The 18,208-nt window shown below is 48.5% G+C and overlaps 2 protein-coding genes across 4 annotated transcripts in view; one reads left to right on the plus strand and one right to left on the minus strand.

Moving 5' to 3' along the window:
• ZNFX1 (zinc finger NFX1-type containing 1) overlaps positions 1 to 18,109 on the plus strand; it is a 34,987-nt gene extending 16,878 nt beyond the window's left edge. Inside the window, exons 3-15 of the mRNA XM_027894960.1 lie at positions 7,663 to 7,760; positions 7,836 to 9,578; positions 10,319 to 10,450; positions 10,904 to 11,052; positions 11,249 to 11,392; positions 11,845 to 11,962; positions 12,209 to 12,459; positions 12,570 to 12,709; positions 13,025 to 13,179; positions 13,796 to 13,941; positions 14,294 to 14,404; positions 15,140 to 15,235; positions 15,580 to 18,109. Coding sequence (XP_027750761.1) covers positions 7,724 to 7,760; positions 7,836 to 9,578; positions 10,319 to 10,450; positions 10,904 to 11,052; positions 11,249 to 11,392; positions 11,845 to 11,962; positions 12,209 to 12,459; positions 12,570 to 12,709; positions 13,025 to 13,179; positions 13,796 to 13,941; positions 14,294 to 14,404; positions 15,140 to 15,235; positions 15,580 to 18,018 — 5,661 coding nt within the window. The 5' untranslated portion in view covers positions 7,663 to 7,723 and the 3' untranslated portion in view covers positions 18,019 to 18,109. The remainder of the gene's footprint in view (positions 1 to 7,662; positions 7,761 to 7,835; positions 9,579 to 10,318; positions 10,451 to 10,903; positions 11,053 to 11,248; positions 11,393 to 11,844; positions 11,963 to 12,208; positions 12,460 to 12,569; positions 12,710 to 13,024; positions 13,180 to 13,795; positions 13,942 to 14,293; positions 14,405 to 15,139; positions 15,236 to 15,579) is intronic.
• Positions 116 to 6,356, minus strand: DDX27 (DEAD-box helicase 27). 3 transcript variants are annotated; one of them, XM_027894962.1, is made up of 21 exons: positions 6,232 to 6,356; positions 6,024 to 6,158; positions 5,837 to 5,896; positions 5,246 to 5,399; positions 4,839 to 4,885; positions 4,595 to 4,681; positions 3,997 to 4,102; positions 3,739 to 3,912; positions 3,282 to 3,432; positions 3,038 to 3,137; positions 2,794 to 2,935; positions 2,566 to 2,719; positions 2,110 to 2,447; positions 1,863 to 1,969; positions 1,596 to 1,701; positions 1,400 to 1,494; positions 1,172 to 1,298; positions 903 to 987; positions 644 to 718; positions 309 to 348; positions 116 to 222 (listed from the first exon to the last, which is right to left on the minus strand). In XM_027894962.1, exons 1-20 carry the CDS (start codon positions 6,325 to 6,327, stop codon positions 333 to 335), a joined length of 2,355 nt encoding a protein of 784 aa, XP_027750763.1. In that variant the 5' UTR covers positions 6,328 to 6,356; the 3' UTR covers positions 116 to 222; positions 309 to 332. The 3 variants fall into 3 exon arrangements, with proteins under 3 accessions (XP_027750763.1, XP_027750764.1, XP_027750762.1); XM_027894963.1 differs by having other exon boundaries at positions 116 to 348; positions 2,110 to 2,287; positions 2,366 to 2,447; positions 6,232 to 6,355; XM_027894961.1 differs by having other exon boundaries at positions 116 to 348.
• Positions 18,110 to 18,208: the final 99 nt, after the last annotated feature.

Here is an 18,208-nt window from a genome sequence, read left to right on the forward strand (position 1 = left end):
CCATCTTAGACATAATCCTTCCTTCAGACAGCAGCCTCTTGGAGCTCTAGAAGTCTGACAGAAGGATGTAACAGATCCCAGCTCTCAGGTGCTCTAGCTGTGCTATAAAACAGAGTAAACCTCCTAAAAGAAAAATAATTCTTTATTGCATGGGCTGCTACAGATGTCTTCACACAGGGTCTTCAACCAAGTATTGGCAAATATCCCAAAGCCATTCCAGAGCTTGAAGAAAAACTTCAACTTTACTGAACTTGTCTCCTTGCAGTACAAAGAAATCGAGGCTCTGTACAGAGCATGTCTGAAATTACCTCTCTGGTAACTGCCAACAGTTCTTACTTCCTCTTATACCTGAAAGAGAAGAGGATTGAAATGACATTCCACTCCAGCCCAACTCTCAGTGACAGATGAGGAGCAGCACTGAGTATTTCCTGGGTAAAGTATTTTCCCAAGCAGAAGCCCAGGAATGTGCTATTAAAGGCAGTGCCCTTGATTGCCCCCAGACCTGCAATAGGAGGGTTAGGTACTGTAGAACCAACAAACCTTTTAGCAAGGGCCTTTAAACAATCACAAGAAGAGATAAAAAGAAAGCAGGGGGAAAAAAAAAAACCAACAAACTTGAGTAAGAAGGTAAAGGGAGCCATACCTGGACTTGGATTTGAAGTTCCCTCCTTTCCTACGCTGGGCAATGCCCAGGCGTTTTCGATCTTCAAACGATGGGCTTTTGAGAGAGAGGGGAAGGAGGAGAGGTAAAACAGTAAGAATTGTATCAAGCACAGTACTTCTGAAAAGAACCCTGCCCACCTTCTCCCCCAGTATGAGTCAAAGTATCCCTGAGAAAGTCCAGAGATGCAAAAATCTCACCTACTAAAGCCTGGGCTAAGGTAGTACTGCTAAGAGCTTACCCAGCACGGTACTGCTTCAGAGCCTTCCTGCTCGTGTTGGTCAGCTCTTCATCAAACACAGACACTTTTTTCTTCTTCTTGGGACCTAAGAGAGACAATATTCAGAAAAATGGTTGTAAATGGAAGGCCACAGCATCATCCCAGTCCTCTTGACCACAACAATTAGCCCTCAAAGAGCAGTGCCTCCCTCTATACATACTAGTTTAATTTACCTATTTCTAGCAAAGGAAGTGACATAGGTAAGTCAGCTGTAAAACACAAGTCTCTACCTGCTGGTACTGCTGCTGGTTCCTCTTCTGGCAAGGCCCTGGCTCTCTTTGCTCGGCGATTCCTCTTGGCCAGACGCTCTGCATACATTTGAGATTTCAAGATCTCAAACTGTGACCTTTCCTCTGGCTGAAAGATGTTAAAATGCAAGTTTCCAGTGATGTGAGGTTTTGCTAAGGGAAAACTCTGAGAGTGCACCCAGGGTCCCACTTGTCCAAAAATGCACTCACAGTCATTTGGGCTTTTTTCTGTGTGTCCTGCATAAATTTCTTCCTTTTCTTTTTCCCTCGTAATGCTAGGTCAAATTCCTGCAGGGCTTTAGCCACTGGAAAGGGAGAGAAAAACAGAATAAAGAACCTCCTAAAGCAGAGAGCAGAGGCCAATTGCAGCTACAGAACTTAACATGACAGCAGTGTCATGACTCACATTTCTCCTTCTTCCTCTCCTCACGGGTCTGAAACCAGCTCCGCTCCAAACTCTCACTCCCAGTCTCTTTTTTTCCTGTCTCCAGCTGCTTCTTTGCCTTATTGATCTAATTTGGGAAAGAAGTGAGCTCAAGGTGGATAAAAAAATACTTTTCTCCTTCCCTCCTAAAGTAGGCAGGTTAAGTACACTTAGGGTAACCTCATTCTGGACTATATTTACACTAGATCCTAACCTAAAAAAAAAAATTTATTAAAAAAAAATGCTTACCTGGGCTTCTGACTGCTGCATCTCACGTTCCTCACGCTCCAAGCACAGAACTGCATAGATATCTTTCTCTAGATTCTCAATCTTCTCTCGAAATTTTAGTATGACATCTGAAAGCAATACCGTGTGAACATCAGAGGCAGCTCACGTCAAGTCCCTCTTGTTTTTCAGCACCTCTTTCAGTGTCCCCCTGGACCATGATATTCCCTGGGCACTGCCCTCCTGCTTTTTACCTCGGTGAGGTGTGTACCTTGGGGGAGAATTCTGGCCTTCACTGGAGTTTTAGCAGTCTTGACAATATCCTTCAGCATCTTGCGCTCCTCCTCACCCACAAGTGAGACTGAACGCCCAGCCTTGCCCGCTCTGGCTGTGCGACCCACACGATGGACGTAGTGCTTGGTGGTGTTGGGCATGGTAAAATTGATAACCTGCAACGGAAACCGTGTTAGCAGGGAAACAGCATTAAAGGAAACGTCATTAAAAACCTCAGCACTGCAAATACTCACTGTTTTAACACCTTCGATATCAAGTCCACGTGCAGCCACATCTGTAGCTACCAGGATGTCAATCTGCTCGTCCTTAAAGCGCCTGAGCAGGGAAAGCAAATGCGTTAGCCATGCAAGCAGCAATCTGCTTCTGCCCTAAAACTTCCAACTTTGATCTTCTTTTTAGCCTAGGATTGTCAGCTAAGCCTGCTAATGAATACCTGAGTGATTCCAGCCGCTGTGCCTGGGAGAGGTTCCCGTGCAGCTCCCCAACCCGCAGCCCCATCAGTCCCAGCAGGATGTGCATTCGGTGGGCCTGCTTCTTGGTCTGGGTGAACAGCATCACGTGATCCCGGAACGTTCGTGTCAGGAGAGCTGAAAGAAAGTCCCCTCAGGATCCTGCTCTGTGGTCACTCAGTGATTCCAGCCTGTCTCTGCCCATCACTGACCTGTTACAATGGCCTCACGGTCCCCCTCTCGGTTGGGTCTGATCCGGATAAATTCCTGCCGCAGGAAAGGCGCGACATCCGTGTTGCTGTTCACGAAAATTCGGACGGGATTTTTCAGGGAAACAGAAGCCAAATCCTTCACCTACAAAAACAGGTTAAAAAGTCCACGTGACTTCTGGTAAAAGACCAGACAAACTTCCATTCACCTTCCTGCCTCAGTACGCTTCTCTGCAGCTTCTCTTACCTCCTCTGTCATTGTGGCAGAGAAAAGCATTGTCTGACGGTGGTGGGAGCACAACTTGATTATTTCCTTCATCTGTTCCTCAAAGTACTCATCCAGCATCCTACACAGGAGAAAAGCAGCAAGGTAAGGCAGCTTCACTGGTCGTAGCTAAGAAATGTTACTTAAGGCAGGGTAACAAAGACAGCCCTACAGCCTGGGAAAAGGGAAGGGGAAAAGTACCATGTTTTTTCCCTGTTGTCCCTACCTGTCCGCTTCATCCAAAATCAGCACCTCAACACTGCTCAGGTGGAAAGAAGGGCAGTTGTGGAGATGATCGATCAGTCGCCCGGGAGTGGCGATAAGAATGTCTGGCCCAGAGCGCAGAGCTGCTTCCTGAGTCTTCACATCCAGGCCACCTGAAAGACAGTGAACACAGACTGCTGACACCCCCAGCAGCTGCAGCAGAGTACAGGGATGCAAATGGACTGAGGAATGGGAAACAACTCAGATTAAACCACATGCACACACAGAAGTGACCCCACGTTTTCTTTCTCAGAAACCAACAAACAAGTACAGCACAATACTGGAAAGTGAGATGTGAAACCACAGCGTATCTACTAGAAGCATAATAACTGTACAGCCTCCAGTTTCACAACACAGGATTCCCAGTTCCCTATAGTGGTTTACAGCGAGATGTACAGTTCACATAACTTAATACTCACCTACTGCGAGGCAAGTTGTGACACTGCTGAACTGTGCCAGCTGTTTTGTGACAGAGTGCACCTGAATACCCAGTTCTCGTGTTGGCACAAGAACCAATACCCGTGTTATTGGAGCCTGACGGGGTTTGTAAATCAGGCGCTCAAGGACAGGCAAGATGAAGGCAGCTGTTTTACCTACAGAAAAAAAATGAAAAATAATTATCAACTCTTGTGAACAGCCGATTCTCCACGGTTCTGGTGCCCTGCTCAAGCCCTTACCTGTCCCAGTGGCAGCACAGGCACAAATATCCTTTCCCAGAAGACCCACTGGGATACAAGCCTTCTGAATCGGAGTTGGTTGCTTGAAACCAAGAGCTGTGATTGCCTACAAAGGAGACAGAGCAATTAAACTCTGTCTCTGGTATAGCCACACTTGGAGTACTGTGTCCAACCCTGGGCTCCAAGAATTACTTTTCCCCTGCGAGGATCACCAAGCCCTGGCACAGGGTGCCCAGAGAGGTTGTGGAGTCTTCACCCTTGGAGAAATTCAAAGCCACCTGGACACGTTCCTGGGCAGCAGCTCTGGGTGGCCCTGCTTGAGCAGGGGCTTGGACAAGATGACCTCAGAGGTCCCTTCCAACTTCAACCATTCTGTGACAAGTCTAGCTCAAGACAGTGTTGACACATTGCAAATCAAATAATAGTTTCCATTCATTTGTAACAACAGCTCCTAAAGGACTATCACACTAGCTCCCACGTAATTTCCTTCTCAGAGTGGTTGCAAGGAGAAGAGGAATTTGAAAGTTCTAATTAGTGGAGGGAAGGCTGTACAACTTTCTTTAGGGTAATGTATATAACAAACAAATTAGGTAAATACCTTTAGCAAAGGTCGTGAAAGATTCATGTCCTGGAATGACAAGTTATCATCGTATTGAGAGGCATCTTCAAAAAACGTCTCTGCTTCCTAGAAACAGGAACAACAACAAAACTGAAACAACACAGGCAGCAACACAGCAAGATATCAAAGGGCTCTGGGATGTTTTCTTAGCTACAGTTCGTTAACCAAAGCAAATTCCTCCACAAGAAACGCTGGAGGAATTTTACTACTGTCCCACACTTACCACTTGTCCCTTTTTTGATTTCCTCCGCTCCTTCACTTTGACCTTATCTGCAGAGGAAATGAGCAGAGATTAACAAGCACACCCAAACAAGATACTGTGACTACCTTAACCTCATACTTTTTGCTCTGAGCCATTGAGGGAGAAGCCTCAGAAACAAGTAGAGATGTGCAATGGAGTAAAAATGCTGAGTAAATTACTCTTCCTAAGGGACGAGTTCAATTAAAGTACTATGGCTACCATTCAAAATAAGCGTGATTAAAATCTGAAGGAATGTTGCAGAAGGAAGACAACAAAATATAAAAGGTTCTTGCCCACTCCCAGCAAGGCTTCACTACAGACTTTTCTCCAGTGAGCCAACAGTCTGTCAGATTCTTGCTCCTGATCATCGCCCTGTGTACTGCTAGTACCTGCTTTTGTGAAGATACTTTCATCATCCAGTGAATACTCAGACTCCACATCTTCGTCATCCCTACTAAAATCCTCACATTCCTTCTTTGTGGTTTGATTATCCTCAGCCTCCGCATCTTCATCTCTCACTTTAGCTTGTTTAGCTTCCCTTTCCTAAAAAAAGATTTAAAAAAAGAAAAGCTTAAAAAATAAAGGATATAAAAAGGAACTTCGATTCTTCGTGAGCTTGCATTGGTTGTTACAATGAATCAGGGAATCAGGGAATAATTTAGGTTGGAAATGACCTCTGAGATCATTGAGTTCATCCTACAACTGAACACCAAAACGGCAACTAGATCACAGCACTAAGTGCCATGTTTTCTTAAACACTTCCAGGGATGGTGACTTGTTATTACGAGCCCATTCAGAGATCCATGGTTTTGCCTAACTTTACCGTTAATAATTCTGCATCTTTATCAGTTCAGCAACACATCACGTGTGGCTGCAAACCTAGCCAAGGTGATGAGCAGCACCTCGAGCAGCTGTGCCTCAGGATGCTTTTGGACGGCCAAACACATACCAGCCTTCTCAGCAACGAGAAAGACCCTGACCTGGAGCTTCCTTTTCTGTCTCACTTTCTCGATCTTCTCATCCAGCGTCGTAGCTGCTCTCTAGGCAGAAAAATCACGGAGAGGAGCTGTAAGAGGAGCCCGGGAGAGCACACCGGGCGCGGTGGCCCCCGGCACTGCCGGTGCCCCGGCCCCGCACCGAGCTCCGTCCCGGCCCCACGGCGCTCACCTTGCCGCGGAGCTGCCGCAGCGCCGCCGCCCAGGCGTCCTCCCCGCCGGCCTCCGCCTCGCCGAACACGAACGCGGCGCTGAAGTCGCCGCTCCTGTGGCCCCGCCGCCTGGGGCCCGGCGCCCGGCACGGCTCCTGCGGGGACACCCGTGAGCCACGGGCCGGCCCCGACCGCGCCCGCCCGAGCCCCGAGCCCGCCCGGCCCCACCTGCTCATCCTCGGAGTCGTCGGACTCGGGCTCCTCGGGCCCCGCGTCCCCCTCGGCGATGGTGCCCACCAGGCCCAGGCTCTGCAGCGTGGCCATGGCCGAGCCCCCGGGACACGCGTGCGCGGGGCCGGGCCGGGCCGGGAGCGGGGCCGGGCTTGAGGGCCGGGGCCGGGCTTAGGGCGGGAGGGCAGAGCCGGGAAAGGAAAACGAAAGCGGCGGCGCTGGGCGCGGCCGGGGAGAGGCAGTGGGGTGCGGGCTGCCTTTCCCTTCTCCTTTCCTCCCCTTTCCCCTCCCCTTGCCGCGGGAGGGAGGGAGGGAGGGAGGGAGGGAGAGGGGCCGGGAGCGGGCGGGGGCTGCGGGGCGGGACTTGCGGGGAACTGGAAAAGTGAAACTTCGCGGGGAGCGGGGAAGGGAAGCTCGGCGGGGCGTGCGGGGAGCGCAGCGCGGCTCTGCCCGTGTGTGCGGGGGGCAGCAGCGCCCTGGCCCCACCGCCCTGGGCCCGGAGAGCTGGAGCGGAGCCCCGAGGAGCGATGGAGGGTCCCGGGCAGGAGCCTGGCGCTGGGCGGCCCCGAGCTGGGCCGACAGGTGAGGGTCACTCCGGGCAGGAAGGAGGGGTGGTGCTGGTACAGGGGGACCGCTGCTCCTCACCCTGCCTTCGGCGAACTCTTTTCTGATTTTCTAAATGCTAAATTTCAGCATTTCCTTGTTCGCCCGTGGAGCCCGTTTGAAGAAGCGGTGTGGTGATGTGTTGCAGCAACCTCTCGCTAATTGTTTCTGTTACGATTCGGTGCTTCCCCGAGCATTCTTTGGGGAGCCTGACGAAGGATCTATGGGCTGTGCCTCCCACTGCTCCCAGAAGCTGGACTTTGTTTGGAAGCTTCCATGTTTTAAATGTACCATATAGAGTCAGTTCAAGTCAGCTGCCTCTGTCATTATTTCAGTGATGACTAACTCCCGAGGAAATGCTGTCCTATGCAGGAATCTTTATCTTTGGCTTTTCTTAATTCTGCTTTCAGTTCTCTGGCAGCGGTTTCACTTCTTAGTCTCTTCACAGTTCGAGCGAACTCTATGCATGGCACTGTCTTTAGCAGTTAGAGAAAGGGGTACAAAGGAGACAACAATTTAAAAGTCTGTGTGCAAATATAATGGTAGCTTTTTAACTTGATGTTACATGTTGAAAGTATGCTGACTGTCAGGTCAATATGCTCATGCATCTGTGTTGGGAGGCAGGTTAATGTGTTTGATTGATAATTAAGCAGTGATTCTTTTTTTCTTCTTTTTTTAAGGGCGTACATTTCATCACAACTCTGGCTTTACAGAAAGAGGCAGACACAGAACAAATAATGTACCAGACCAGACAGCTCAGTTAAGGGAAAGCTCCCAAGACAGTCATTATAATCCTCTACTTGGGCAAAGAGAGGAGAGATTGAGGGTTCCTCAATCAAACAAGCATAAACTAAGAATCCAAAGTGAACAGGCCAACAGTGGAGCCATGGGATTCAGGACTAAACAAGAGAATGAGGGAAGGAGAATGAGATGTCAAGGTGGGCAAACACATGAGAGGGCCATAGGACCCTGGAATGAGCAAAAAGGTGGATTTAGAGGAAAGAGTTACCAACTTGGACAAACACATGAGGGGACAAGAGGACCCTGGAATGAGCAAGAAAATCATGGCGGGGGAAGGAGGTATCAAGACGGACAAGCACATGAGAGGGCCAGGGGACCTCGGAATGAGCAAGAAAATGAAGGCAGGGGAAGGAGGTATCAAGGTGGACAAGCTCAGGAAGGAGCTAGAGGGCTGATGAATGAATGGGAAAATGAAGGGAGCAAAAGGAGGATGCAACCTCGTGAGAATCCTCATTTTTCCCAGCACGCTACCCCACGTGGTGCCCAACTCCGTGAGCAGCCTCGGCAAGCCAAAAGGATTGGCTATAAGTTCCTGGAAAGTCTCCTTGAGAAAGACCCCTCAGAAGTTGTCATCACGCTTGCTTCCCATTCGGGTTTGAAGGAACTTCTCTCCCAAACAGCTATGAAACCCGGCTTCCTTCAGCTCATTTGCCAGGTGCTTCGAAAAGCGTGCAGTTCCCGAATGGATAGGCAGAGTATCCAACAGCTTCTTGGAGTGGTGAAGGAGTCCAACTTTCTCAGGATCTGTCTGCCACAGTATGTGTCTGACATGGTAACAGAAGTAGTTCCTGCTGTACGGCAAGAGTACCCAGTGCATATTAGCAACATCATTTCACTTCTTCAGGACCTGATCAGCACCTTCCCAGCCAGCTCTGTGCAGAAAGTCTCCATTCTCTTGACAATCTTGCCAGCATCCATAAACACCCTGAGAGCTTCTGGTGTGGACATCACAGAAGAGACAGAGAAGAACCTCAATAAAGTCCAGATGCTCATGCAGCATCTGCAGGAGAAGAAACGTGAAGGCACACTGAGGGCTGATAACTGTACATTTATGCAGCCTCAGATTGATGGTCAAGAAGAAAACTATCGTACCATAGCCATTTATCCAACACATAATGAGGTACACGGTCGTGAGAAACCCTTTCTACGTCCCAATATTGTTTCTGGAAGATACGAGAGCACCGGCACTTATCTCGACACCCATTTTCGGCTTTTGAGAGAAGACTTTGTGAGGCCTTTAAGGGAAGGTATCCTGGAGCTTTTGCGGAGCTTCGAGGACAGAGGTTTGAGACAGAAGAAATTTGACGATATCAGGATCTATTTAGACACGCATATTATTGCCCCGCGTTGCGCCTCGACTGGCATCGTGTACAAGGTCCAGTTTGACATAAAACCATTGAAGTTTGTCCAGTGGCGGAATTCTAAACGATTGCTCTACGGCTCGCTGGTCTGCATGTCCAAAGACCGCTTCGAAACCTTCCTTTTCGCTACTGTTTCCAACCGCGATGCCGCAGAACTCGCCAACGGGGTTGTGGAGCTCTGTTTCGACGCGCAGAGCCAGGCGCTGCTGGCAGAGGTTCAGCCCTCGGACTCCTTCCTCATGGTGGAGACAACTGCCTACTTTGAGGCCTATCGGCACGTGTTAGAAGGGCTGCAGGAAATGCAGGAAGAAGATGTCCCATTCCAGAGGTACATCGTGGAGTGCGATGCGCAGGTGAAGGAACCGGCGTACCTGACCAAGGACACTGACTACAACTTGGCGCCCTTGGTGGAGACGTCGGATGAAGAGATGTGCCCTGATAGTTTGAGAAGCGTCCGCGTTCTGGATCCCAAGCAGTGGCTTTCGGTGGAAGCCTTGAGATTAGACGAGTCTCAGATGCAGGCATTGAATCTTGCGCTCACCAAGGAGCTGGCTATTATCCAAGGACCTCCTGGGACTGGTGAGAAATATTTGCTTAAAGTCTCTGTAATTTAAGACTTTATCCTTGATTCCCGCATATAGGGAGATTAACTTCAGAGAAAGCCATCTGCACTGTCTCCAAAGCTTTAGTCCTGTGCCTAATCAATATTTGAGTGGCCCAGTTAGTGTGAGTTGTGGAGACAGGTAATATCCTCAATACTTTATCTGATCTTGCTCATTGCCCACCATGCAAGTAGACCCCAATTGCACTGTTGTTCTGCTTGTGTAAGGGGGTGAAAAAATTGTCAGTCACCTTTGAGAACATGGTGCCTCTTGCTGTGCAGCTCTCTGTTTGTCTTCACAGCATGTTAGAGCATTGGGAGTGTTCAGCCATGAACCCATGTGTAAATAAAGTCCTACAAGATTAACTGTAATTCTTTAAAATGGTGCCTGAATTCGACAAGCACCAGTGCTGGCATTCCACTAGCATGTGGATGTTTCATGTGCAGCCAAGTGTCATGTATGAAGCCATTTTCAGAGTGGGCTGGGGGATGCAGTGGCAGAGAAGACCCCATGTCCAGATCTGGAGTATTATCCAAAAGACAACGTTCTTGCAGAGCATGGCATTGCTCAGCTACAGACAGAAGCTAGTTACTCCCACTCATTTCTCTTGGTACAGACCACATTGGCAGCCTAGAAGGCAGTCTTGTACCTATTTTTGATAATTTCTGTGCTTCAAGGGGTAGATTACCCTTTTCTGATTCTGAGCTTGCTTTGCAGGGAAGACTTACGTGGGTCTGAAGATTGTTCAGGCTCTTTTGACTAATGAGCAGGTGTGGCAAAGCACCGTCCAGAAGCGTCCCATCCTTATAGTCTGCTACACTAACCACGCACTGGATCAGTTCTTAGAAGGTAAGAGTACCTGCAAACAGGACAGAGGGTCAGGTAGAATCATAGAATGTTTTGGGTTGGAAGGGCCTTAAAGATCGTCTGGTTCCCATCCTCCTGCCGTGGGCAGTTCCATTAGACCGGGTTGCTCCAAGTTCTACCCATCCTGGCCTTGAACACCCACAGGGATGGGGCATCCACAGCTTCTCTGGGCAACCTCTTATTAGAACCTGTAATTGGAAATTATACTACAACTCTTAGTCTGCCCATCTTATGGCACGTTAACCTGCCCTTTTGGTTGGTTATTTTTTTGTGACCGTTGATTTTTTTTTTGTGTGACCTCATTGATATAAAGTAAAAAAAACACTCAGACCAATCCACTGTAGCATTTGCAGTCAAGGAGTGTTTATCTCTTTTCCTGCTGCAGAAAATAGAGCTTGTCCTTTTAGTACTAATGTATTTCTCGTTCATTCACAGGAATATACTCATTCCAAAAAAACGGGATAGTGCGTGTTGGGGGCAGGAGTAGCAGCGAGGTCTTGCAGCAGTTCACCTTGAAGGAGCTGAGGAAGCACTGCAACTTCAGACTCAACTTGCCAGGGCACCTCTGCAGAGCCTACGTGAACGTATGTGCAGGGCTCACTGGAGATGATGGGCTGGGTTGCAGTGGAGGAGAACACTAAACCTCCTGCACACCTGGGCCTTCACCTTGCGTTACGCTGAACTCGGCCTCTCAATTCTTCTGTCATTTCCCTGTCCTGCTGCTTCTGAACTTTGTTCCTCTGAGTGTGACCCTGCCTCCCTTCTCTTTCTCCCAATCAGATAATCGGTGAGATGGCAGAGACTGAGAAGGAGCTCCAGGCAGGAGCGAAGCAGCTGGAATGCACAACCTACGGAGTTCTGCATGAGCGCTTCCTGGAGGCCTACATTGAGCCCCAGCACTGGGCCAGTCTGATGAAGGGAATGGTACGAGAGGTTCCTTTCTTCTGAGTCAAGCAGTCCTAGTGTTTGCTTACTATTCTTTCTGCTAATGAGTCTGAAGTTCCCCAAGGACGCATCCTTTTAGCTTCACTTGGCTCACTAGGAAAGTGAGGGAGTGAATAGCAAGCTGTGCCAAATGACAGGAGTCTAGATCAGGCAGGGCAAGCAGGGGCTTTAAATTTTGCTCCTTTAAACTGCAGAGATTCTAAGTGATCTTTATCAGCACACAAATACAAGTGCCCACATGGAAGTCCCTTAAACTGAATGGGAGAAGGGGTGCTTTTTCTGAAGATCTGGGGCTGCTTGGACTTCCTAGCTCTGAAGGGTCTCTCAGGGGTACTTGTCCTAGTTGCCTGCTGCTGCAAGGTGCTGCTTTGGCATCATCCTAAGGCTCTGAAGTGCAATAGGCCTGGCTGACTTGACTTTCCTTATATTAGGATGACAAGGAGTTTTACTACAGTGGTTCACAGCACTCAATGATTCTGGAGTGGCTGGGCCTTGGTGTATCTGTCTTTACCCAGAATGCTGAAGAGAATATATGGGCTGAAAATCCAGGTAAAAACCAAAACAAACTAAACACCAAAAAGACACCACCCTACCCCCCTCCTCTCTACAGGTGTGTTTGCCTAAGCAATGCATGTGTGCCAGAAAAAAAAACACTCCTACTTAACAGGCACAGAACAATTTGTTACTGTAAGGGAGTGGAAAGAAGATTAACCCTGGTTTCCACATAGTGACTGCTGCACTGTGATTCTGCTCGAGTGGCAGTGGCTCACTGCATGTGACTGGTGATTCTCACAGATGGTCAGCAGGAGGGAGAGGAGGAGTGGGAAGATGAAGCAGAAGAGGATCTTTTGAACATCCCAGAGATGGCTGATCTGATTGAAGATGAGAGAATGATTGAGGATGAAAAGGCAGCAAAGCCTTGGAGGAGGAAGGAGGAGGAAGATCACAGAGCTGTTCACAGACTAGCCAGTGTGATGTTGGCTATGCAGCTGGAGGACCAGGAAGAAGGAACACCTCAACCACTACAGGAGGCCATGCAGTGGGAGGTAACTGCCTGCATTAGCATGTTCTGGCTCTGCTTGACTGTGTAAAGAATAACATGGGGGTGTTAATACAGAAGAATCTTTGTGCTGTAACTGCTTATTTTTTTCTGCAGATGACTCCTGGCCAGAGGAGGAAAATGAAACAGAAGATGAAGGTTGAGCTACGGAAGCAGGATGCAATGACAGAGTCAGAGGCCAAGGCTATTCAGGATCTGTGGCAACTTGACCTGAGCTCCCGCTGGAGGCTTTACAGGTGACAGAGCTATTTTGCAGGGTGTGTCAGGCAAGCGTTTCCTGGGATCATTCCAGTCTGCAAACTCTGTCAAGACACAATGTTTCTGCCCATATCTGTTCAGCTCCTTGTCTGAACATGCTTGTTCTTACTTTCCCTGCACTGCATGGGCAGTGATGTCACCCCCTCTGCGTGTGTCTGTTCAGGACTAAGTACAGATAGTAATAACCTGTTGCCCAAAAGACGTGAGGGAAGTTTTAAACTGAATCCACTCGGAAGTTCTGCATCTCCATCCTGTTTTCCTTGCTCTGTGTGATAGTGGCTCTTTCCTCTCAGGCTTTGGCTGCAGACTTACCGGGCTTTTATTCGACGGAGGATTCTGCGCCATGAACAGCAGTATCAGGTGGCAGCAGAAAGGCTGAAAGAACTGAAGCTTCAGGAAGACCTCTGCATTCTCAAGGACGCCAAAATTGTGGGGATGACAACTACAGGTACACAGCAGTTAGGAAGCAAACCAGTATTGCACTGCTTCCAGTAATGGTTAAAGAACCTTGTTGCCAAAAGATTGGTATCATGTGCTGCTTCACTGCCTGTCAGACTCTGCATTAGCCCTTTGCAAATGTGGCTGTTGTGCAAGTTGTCAGTCAGTGGCAGGAGCAGTTTCTGTGCACTCCTGCACTCCCCACATCTCAAGCAGCGTTCTTCTGATAGAAATGCACCACTTCTGCCCGAGTGAGGCACAGCTAATATCTGCACTGCTCTCCCCACAGCACCCTCTGGTGACGATAGCGTTAAGGTCATTGCAGTATGTCCCTTTGGAGAGACAATTTAAGGTTTATTTATGTGTGTAGATCAATGTATTGAGGGTATCTTATGTCTGAAGAAAGCACTGACAATGGGTCAAGGCAGGCACAGGACTAATCCCCACATGCCTTCACTTCCTATCAAAGCCATCCCTGTTTTAGAATTCAAAAAGCCAAGTCTTGAAAATGGGGAATCTTGGTAAGAACCCAGTCTCTTCTGGGACACAGCCTATGCCTCTCCCTGAAAACTCTTGCCATACTGCTTGCATATAATTATATTCTGCTAATGCTTGTCTTTGCTCAGGTGCTGCCAAATACCGTCAGATCTTGCAAAAAGTAGAGCCGCGAATTGTCATCGTAGAAGAGGCGGCAGAGGTGCTCGAGGCTCACACCATCACTACGCTGAGCAAAGCTTGCCAGCACCTCATCCTCATTGGAGATCACCAGCAGGTAACTTCCCTGACTAATGCCTCTAACTGCTGTGCAAAGGAACTAAAACCTTTCAGCCAAGCATCGTGTGGGAAGGGTTGCCAAGACTCGTTGCTCCACGGTTTCCACAGATATCACAGGTCCTGTCTCCTGTAGTTTTGGAGCTCCTGTGGGATAGGTCTTTTTAGTATAACTGATACAATTATATATGTGCTTCAATTGTGACTGTATCTAACTTTGATATTTAGCACTTCTGCAAGAATCCGGTCTCTGGTCTTTCAGTGGGGGACCAATGACAGAAAATGAGTGAAAAAATTTTACTAACACGTAGAAAAAGTGCTTGAACGTGGACCTCCTATCCCTTCTCTTTCAGTTGCAGCCTAGTGCAAATGTATATGACCTGGCCAAGAACTTCAGTCTGGAAATCTCTCTCTTTGAACGGCTGATCAAAGTGGATTTCCCCTTTGTCTGTCTGAAATACCAAGTAAGGAAGAGCTGTAAAAAAACTCCATTGCTTTTGCATTTAGGTTGTATTAAGTTTCTAATACACTTAAGTTTATATTTCTATTCTAAGAGGAGCCTAAAAGAAAAGAATGTACTATTTAATTTCTGAGAAGAATAGTAGGAGCTGTCAAACTGCCACAAACAGTGTTCCAGTATATTTCCAATTATTCATCTTGTCCACAGCGTTGTAGTTTCCATATCTTTTAGTGCAAAGAAAATAGCTTCTTCTGGCATCTGAAACTTCCAGAACCTTGGAGAGTGACAGCACAATTCTTTTCAGGCTGCTTCCTGATATTTATAGCTAAATTTCTATAATCCTCTCTGTTGGTGCTTAGAGAAGTTAATTCTACCACCAGGAGTCCTGTATTAAAACTACCTACAGGTAGTAACCTAGTAGTGGTTAGGGTGACATGCTGAGTTTTGTTATCTGTAATAAGTGTTCTTAGATTTGCACTGAAAACCAGCACTCTTGTACAACAACCTTGCCAAGTGATTGCCTTGAAGGTGTTCTGCTACTGCTGCTCCTGAAGGTGATGGTGGTATCAGCAATGGGGCAGGGGAGAGCAGGGATGGGGAAGTGCTCCCTTCTCGCCTCTTTCTGAAAAGTCATCCCTGTGTTGTATTCAGCCACAGTCTATAGAGTAGAACAACAGAATATTGCCAGGGAAATATGGTGCTCCTTCCTCAAGACTGATGAAGCTGCTTTGTGTTTCAGCACCGCATGCGTCCTGAAATTGCCCGACTTATCAGTCCTCATATATACCAGGAGCTGGAGAACCATCCCTCTGTCCTCAACTATGAGAACATAAAAGTGAGTTTTCAGAAGTCCAAGCAATTGCTTTTGTCCCCTGTTACAGGCTAAATGAGTTTCTGTAAAATATGGTGCTCAGGGATTTCAAATTCTTAGCTCAAATTCACTTACTGAAATTTAGGTCCAAATCAAGGAAATGAGTGATACAGAATCAGGTAAGGAATTTGTAGTTCTTCTGGGATTAGTGATGGTGGACCCTGGAAATAAACACTGCTCCAAAATCCAACCAGACATATTGTAGTCTTCTCCTTAAGAGTCCTCCTGTCAGTGGATAATCAGGACATGGAAACAGCCTGGGTGGGGAGAAGCTAGAATTCTCTTTGACATCCTTTCTCTTGTTTCAGGGCGTCTCATCTAACCTCTTCTTTGTGGAACATGACTTCCCTGAGCAAGAGATCCAGGAAGGGAAAAGCCACCAGAACCCACATGAGGCCCAGTTTGTAGTGGAATTGTGCAAATATTTCTTGTACCAGGATTATCAACCTTCTCAGATCACCATTCTCACCACTTACACTGGACAGCTTTTCTGTCTGCGTAAGCTCATGCCAGCAAAGATCTTTACAGGGGTGAAGGTTCATGTAGTAGATAAGTACCAGGGGGAGGAGAACGATATTATTCTGCTGTCACTGGTGCGGAGCAACAAAGAGGAGAGAATTGGGTTCTTGCAGATTCCTAATCGGGTATGTGTAGCATTATCCAGAGCTAAGAAAGGGCTGTACTGTATTGGAAACATGAGAATGCTTGGCAAGGTTCCCCTCTGGAGCAAGATCATTCACACCCTTCGGGAGAAAGATCACATTGGCCGCTCACTGATGCTTTGTTGTCAAAACCACCCCGAAACCAAGACGCCTGTATCCACAGCTGCGGACTTCAGCAAAGTCCCGGAAGGGGGCTGTAGCCGTCCCTGTGAGTTTAGATTGAGTTGTGGACATGTTTGCACAAGGGCATGTCACCCCTATGACATGGAGCACAAAGAGTTCCGCTGTCTGAAGCCTTGTCAGAAGGTGCTCTGTGCAGATGGGCACCGCTGTCCACAGCTGTGTTACGTGCCCTGTGGACGATGCCTCGTGAAGGTCGAGAAAACAATTTCTAAGTGTGGCCACAAGCAGATGGTGCCGTGCTCTACTCCAGAGAGTGAATTTACGTGCCTAGAAAAGTGCCAGAAAACACTGAACTGTGGGCACAAATGCAGCAATTCCTGTGGGGAGCAATGCACGAACCAGTGTCCTGAGAGGGTCACAGCCACTCTGAAATGTGGCCACAAGCAGGCAGTTGAATGCTGGATCGCTAGGAGGCAAGAGAGGCAACCTGAGATGGCTGTGAAATGTTCTTTTAAGTGTTCTGTCACACTGGCATGTGGTCATGCATGTTCAGGCTCCTGTTATACTTGCTTTGAAGGGAGATTTCATAAGGCGTGTAACAAGCCATGCAAGCGCTTCTTGATCTGCTCCCACAAGTGTCAGGAGCCCTGCACTGCAGAATGCCCTCCCTGTGAGATGAAATGCGAGAACTACTGTGTTCACAGTAAGTGTAACAAGAAATGTGGAGAAAGCTGTGTTCCCTGTGCTGAGCCATGTGAGTGGCAGTGCCAGCACTACCAGTGTACCCGTCTTTGCTCTGAGCCGTGCAATAGGCCTCGCTGCAACGTGCCATGTGCTAAGCGACTGCCCTGTGGCCATCCCTGTGCTGGATTGTGTGGAGAGCCCTGCCCAAACAAGTGCCTTGTTTGTAACCACGAGGAACTCACTCAGATCTTTTTCGGCTTTGAGGACGACCCAGATGCTCGATTTGTACAGCTTGAAGACTGTGGCCATATCTTTGAGTCCCAAGGCTTTGACCATTATATGGATAAAGATGATGACGCAGTCAAGCTGAAGGTATGCCCTTTGTGTCAAAAACCCATCAGGAAGAATCTGAGGTACGGCACCAGCGTGAAAAGGCAGGTGGATGAGATAGAACAGGTGAAACAGAAAATTCAAGGCTCAGCACAGGAAATTGAGTCTAGCAGACAAAGACTGAAGGCTGCACTGGCAAGGAATGATGTTCTGAAGAACAATCTACAGGAGAAGTACCTCATGCTGAAAGGTATGCTGGAAGCTTCTGATCTGTCCACAAAGAGGATTGGACTAATTGAGAACCAGTTGAACTTCTACGAACGTATAGCAGAGCTAACAGCTTCTGTGAGCAAAATCGCTGAGAATGAGAGGCCAGGGATGAGAAGGCGCCTGGGTGAAGTCCAGGCGTGGCTGGATAAGCAACGCATCACTTTTACAGAACAGGAGCTCTCTGACCTGCAGTCTGAGATCCAGAGATTGAGTTATTTGCTGAACCTCTTGGCAAGTTGCAACCTTTCAAGTAGGATGATCTCCCCAGTGCTGGCGGCAAAGATTGCCAGAGCACGTGAGATCCTGGAAGGGGCAAAGAAATTCACGGAGGAGGATGAGGCTGCAGTGAAGGCTCACATGGAGAAAATCAAGGCTGACTTGCCCGTGGCAGGCCTGGGGATTTCTGATGCTGAGCGCGTGCAGATTGTCCAAGCGATTGCCTGTCCCCGTGGCCACTGGTTCAAGTGCAAAAATGGACATGTCTATGTGATTGGGGAGTGTGGAGGGGCAATGGAGACGAGTAAGTGCCCTGAGTGCCACGAAGTCATTGGGGGCACAAACCACACTCTGGACAGCACCAACAGCCTGGCCTCCGAGATGGACGGCGCGACCCACGCGGCCTGGTCCGATGTAGCCAACAACATGCTCAACTTCGAGGACCTCCGCCGGCTGATATAGAGGGGCGTGAGACCCTGGTCCTATCACAGCCACGCACACCCCGCCACACCCCGCTGCCTCCGCGCTTCCTCCATCACTAATAAACTGCTTCGATGCAACCTGGAGCGGTCCTTGTGTGTTTTGGGGCCGGGGCGGGGCTGGTGGAGGGGCGGTGCAGCCCCTGGCTGGGATCAGGGCTGGTGGAGGGGCG

Source organism: Empidonax traillii, unplaced genomic scaffold (genome assembly GCF_003031625.1).
Source record: "Empidonax traillii isolate 1590-97213 ecotype Southwest subspecies unplaced genomic scaffold, ASM303162v1 scaffold448:size1359114, whole genome shotgun sequence".
Taxonomy (NCBI): domain Eukaryota; kingdom Metazoa; phylum Chordata; class Aves; order Passeriformes; family Tyrannidae; genus Empidonax; species Empidonax traillii.

Excerpts from the sequence above, each read along its gene's own strand:
- DDX27 (XM_027894962.1), bottom strand. The coding sequence starts at position 6,327 with ATGGCCACGCTGCAGAGCCTGGGCCTGGTGGGCACCATCGCCGAGGGG. Across the intron at positions 4,103-4,594 it reads TTTCACGACCTTTGCTAAAG|GCAATCACAGCTCTTGGTTT; the intron begins GTATTTACCTAA and ends TCTCCTTTGTAG. Across the intron at positions 988-1,171 it reads ACCAGCAGCAGTACCAGCAG|GTCCCAAGAAGAAGAAAAAA; the intron begins GTAGAGACTTGT and ends TGTCTCTCTTAG.